The 4,427-nt window shown below is 42.0% G+C and overlaps 1 protein-coding gene across 1 annotated transcript; it reads left to right on the top strand.

The window, feature by feature from the left end:
- The first annotated feature begins 404 nt into the window (after positions 1–404).
- LOC105475123 (karyopherin subunit alpha 7) lies at positions 405–4,001 on the top strand. The gene is given in 5 exon segments (XM_071099203.1): positions 405–444; positions 2,306–3,074; positions 3,076–3,386; positions 3,389–3,423; positions 3,425–4,001. Coding segments are annotated over 5 exon segments (1,596 nt in total). The 3' UTR covers positions 3,866–4,001.
- The last annotated feature ends 426 nt before the right edge of the window (positions 4,002–4,427 follow it).

Raw genomic sequence — 4,427 nt, forward strand, 5'->3', positions numbered from 1 at the left:
TAACAGGAAGATATAAGGAAAATTCCCAAACATTTAGAAATTAAACAATATACCTCTTAATAATGCATGGGTCAAAGAACACATCAGAAAGAAAATTATAAAATATTTTAAATGGAATGATAATGGTAACATCAAAATGTGTGGGATAAAACTAAAGCAGAGCTTAGAGCATAATGTATAGCCTTAAGTACTCATATTAGAGAAGATCTAAACAAGCAAAAATTACAAAATTTCCAGGAGAAAACATGGAAGAAAACCTTTACACTCTAGATATAGCAAAAATTCCTAGGTGAGAAAGAAGCATGAACCATTTAAACAATTAACAAATTAGACTTCATCAAAATTTTGAAATTCTGCTTTAATTTAATTTTACTTAATTCTAAGTTCCAGGATACATATACAAGATGTGCAGGTTTGCTACACAGGTAAACGTGTGCCATGGTGGTTTGTTGCACCTATCAACCCATCACCTAAATATTAAGCCCTGTATTCACTAGCTATTTATCCTGATGCTCTCCCTCCCCTCGCTCCCCTGACAGACCCCAGTGTGTGTTGTTCCCCTCGCTGTGTCCATGTGTTCTCATTGCTCAGCTCCCACTTATAGGTGAGAACATGAGGTGTCTGGTTTTCTGTTCCTGTGTTAGTTTGCTGAAGATAATGGCTTCCAGCTCCATTCACATCCATGCAAAGGATGTGATCTCATTCCTTTGTATGGCTGCATAGTATTCCATGGTGTATATGTCCCACATTTCCTTCATCCAGTCTGTTATTGATGGGCATTTGGGTTGATTCCATGTCTTTGTTATTGTGAATAATGCTGCAATGAACATACACATACATGTATCTTTATAATATAATTATTTATTTTCATTTGGGTAGATAACCAGTAATGGGATTGCTGGGTCAAATGGTATTTCTAGTTGCAGGTCTTTGAGGAATCGTCACATTGTCTTCCACAATGGTTGAACTAATTTACATTCCCATCAACAGTGTAAAAGTGTTCCTGTTTCTCCACAGCCTTGCCAACATCTGTTGTTTCTTGACTTTTTAATAACTGCCATTCTGAATAGTGTGAGATGGTATCTCATTGTAGCTTTGGTTTGAATTTCTCTAATGATCAGTGCTGTTGAGGTTTTTTTTTCGTATGTTTGTTGGCTGCATAAATATCTTCTTTTGAGAAGTGTCTTTCATATTCTTTTCCCACTTCCTGATAGGGCTGTTTGTTTTTTCTCATAAATTTGTTTGAGTTCCTTGTAGGTTCTGGATATTAGACGTTTGTCAAACGGATAGATTGCAAAAATTTTCTCCCATTCTGTGGGTTGTCTGTTCACTCTGATGATAGTTTCTTTTGCTATGCAGAAGCTCTTTAGTTTAATTAGATCCCATTTGTCAATTTTCACTTTTGTTGCAATTGCTTTTGATGCTTTTGTCATGAAATCTTTGCCCATGCCTATGTCCTGAATGGTACTGCCTAGCTTTCCTCCTAGGGTTTTTACAGTTTTGGGTTTTACATTTAAGTCTTTCATCCATCTTGAGTTAATTTTTCTATAAGGTGTAAGGAAGGGGTTCAGTTTCAATTTTCTGCATATAGATAACCAGTTTTCCCTGGACCATTTATTGAATAGGGAATCCTTTTCCCATTGCTTGTTTTTGTCAGGTTTGTCCAAGATCAGATGATGTATATGTGTGCTCTTATTTCTAAGATCTCTATTCTGTTCCATTGGTCTATTTGTCTGACCCCACAGAAATACAAATAACCACCAGAGAATACTATAAATACTTCTATACAAATAAACTAGAAAATCTGAAGAAATGGAGAAATTGCTGGACAAATGTACCTTCCCAAGAGTGAACTAGGAAGAAATTGAATCCCCGAATAAACCAATAACAAGTTCTGAAACTGTGGCAGTAGTTAATAGCCTATGAACCAAAACAAGCCCAGGACCAGATGGATTCACAGCCAAATTCTACCTGAGGTACAGAGGAGCTGCTACCATTCCTTCTGAAACTATTCCATATAATTGAAAAGGAGGGACTTCTCCCTAACTCTTTTTAAGGCCAGCATCATCCTGATACCAAAACCTGGTGGAGATACAATAAAAAAAAGGAAACTTAAGGCCAATATTCCTGAGGAACACTGATGCAAAAATCTTTAATAAAATACTGGGCAAACCAAATCCAGCAGCACATCAAAAAGCTTATGCATCACAATCAAGTTGACTTCATCTCTAGGATGCAAGGCTGGTTCAACATACACCAATCAATAAACATAATTTATCACCTAAACAGAACCAATGATAAAAAGCAACCTTAGATGCTCCAGAAAAGAGGCTGAGAAAATTTAAGTACTGAGGAAAAGATACATCTCTGAGGTGACAGCAGAGGATGGCAGTCAGCCTGGAGGACTGAAAGGCCAAGAAAGATGAACAGACCTTAAAGAGAAGGAATATCACCAGCTTCTTCCCTGACACAGCTTCCAAAAAACCAGCCAAAGGGGTGGCAGTTGGCCTCACTCTGGGTGAAATAATCAAAGGTGTGAATAGCTCAGATTCAGTCCTTTGTTTCCAGGCCACCCAGACAGCCAGGAAAATGCTATCCCAGGAAAAGAACCCCCCTCTGAAATTGATCATTGAAGCACTCCTTGTTCCCAGGATGGTGGAGTTCCTGAAGTCATCACTTTACCCCTGCTTGCAGTTTGAGGCCGCCTAGGCCCTGACCAACATTGCTTCAGGGACTTCCGAGCAGATTTAAGCTATGGTAGAAGGGGGACCCATCCAGCCCTTGATCAAGCTCCTGTATTCCCCCAGTGTGGCTGTGTGTGAACAGGCAAAGTGGGCTCTTGATAGTATACCCTGTGACAGCCCAGAGTTCAGAGATAACATCATCTCAAGCAATGCCATCCCACATCTGCCGGCCCTGATTTCACCCACCCTACCAATCACATTTCTGCGGAACATCATTTGGACTTTGTCGAACCTGTGCCAAAAGAAGACCCCATGCCCTTGTGAAACTGCAGTGAAGCAGATGCTGCTGGCCCTCTCACTCCTGCAGCACCACCACGGCAAGGTTCTCTCAAGCCTGCTGGGTGCTGTCCTACCTCACCAATGGCTACAAAGAGTGCATCAGCCAAGTAGTTGACACGGGGGTCCTGCCCAGGCTTGTAGCACTCATGACCAGCTCAGACCTCAATGTCTTGACCCCTTCTCTCTGTACTGTGGGGAACATTATCACAGGCACAGATGAGCAGAAACAGATGGCCACTGACGTGGGCATGCTGAACATGCTGCCCCAGCTCCTGCAGCACAACAGGCCCTTCATCCAGAAGGAGGTGACCTAGGCCTTGAGCAATATGGTGGCAGGGCCCTCTCACCACACCCAGCAGCTGCTTGCTACAACATCTTGCCTCCCTTGGTGGCTCTGCTAAAAAAAAAAAAAAAAAAGTGGAGAATTTAAAGTCCAGAAAGAGGCTGTCTAGGCGGTGGCTAACTTTGCAATGTGGGTCACCATGGTTTAGCTGATCCTCCACTCTGGGGTCCCGGAGCCACTGGTGAATCTGCTCATTGCCCCAGATGTTAAAATTGTTCTCATCATCCTCGATGTCATCTCTTGCATCCTCCAGGTGGCAGAGAAATGGTCTGAGATGGAAATCCTATGTTTTCTGATAGAAGAACTCAGTGGGATCAATAGAATTGAGGCTTTACAACTGCATGAGAACTGTTAGATTGGCCAGTCTGCTTTGAACATCATTGAGAAGCACTTTGGTGAGGAAGAAGATGAGAGCCTAACTTTACTGAGCCAAGTCCTAAACCAAGATTGTGAATTTATAGATTATGAATGCTTAGCAAAAAATAGCCAAGTTCCATAACTCCTAAACCAACAACCCACTGGGGGAACCCACCCCCAATATTTCAACATAGGTTCTATTTTCCATAAGTATCAGCCGGCTGAGAAATAAAGAGAGACGGTTCAAGGAGAGGAACTTTACAGCTGGGCTGCCGGGGGTGACATCACATATCGGTAGGACCATGATGCCCACCTGAGCCTCAAACCAGCAGTTTTTTATTAAGGGTTTCAAAAGGGGAGTGGGTGGAAAACAGGGAGTAGGTACAAAGATCACATGCTTCAAAGGGCAAAAAGCAGAACAAAGATCACATGCTTCTGAAGGAACAGGATAAAGGGTAAAAGCAGAACTACTGATAAGGGTCTATGTTCAGCGGTGCACATATTGTCTTGATAAACATCTTAAACAACAGAAAACAGGTTTGAGAGCAGAGAACCGGTCTGACCACAAATTTACCAGGGCGGAGTTTTTCCCCACCCTAATAAGCCTGAGGGTACTGCAGGAGACCAGGGCATATCTCAGTCCTTATCTCAATTGCATAAGACAGACACTCCCAGAGAGGCCATTTATAGACCTCTCCCAAGGA

The sequence above is a fragment of the Macaca nemestrina genome, chromosome 6, assembly GCF_043159975.1.
Source record: "Macaca nemestrina isolate mMacNem1 chromosome 6, mMacNem.hap1, whole genome shotgun sequence".
NCBI lineage: Eukaryota > Metazoa > Chordata > Mammalia > Primates > Cercopithecidae > Macaca > Macaca nemestrina.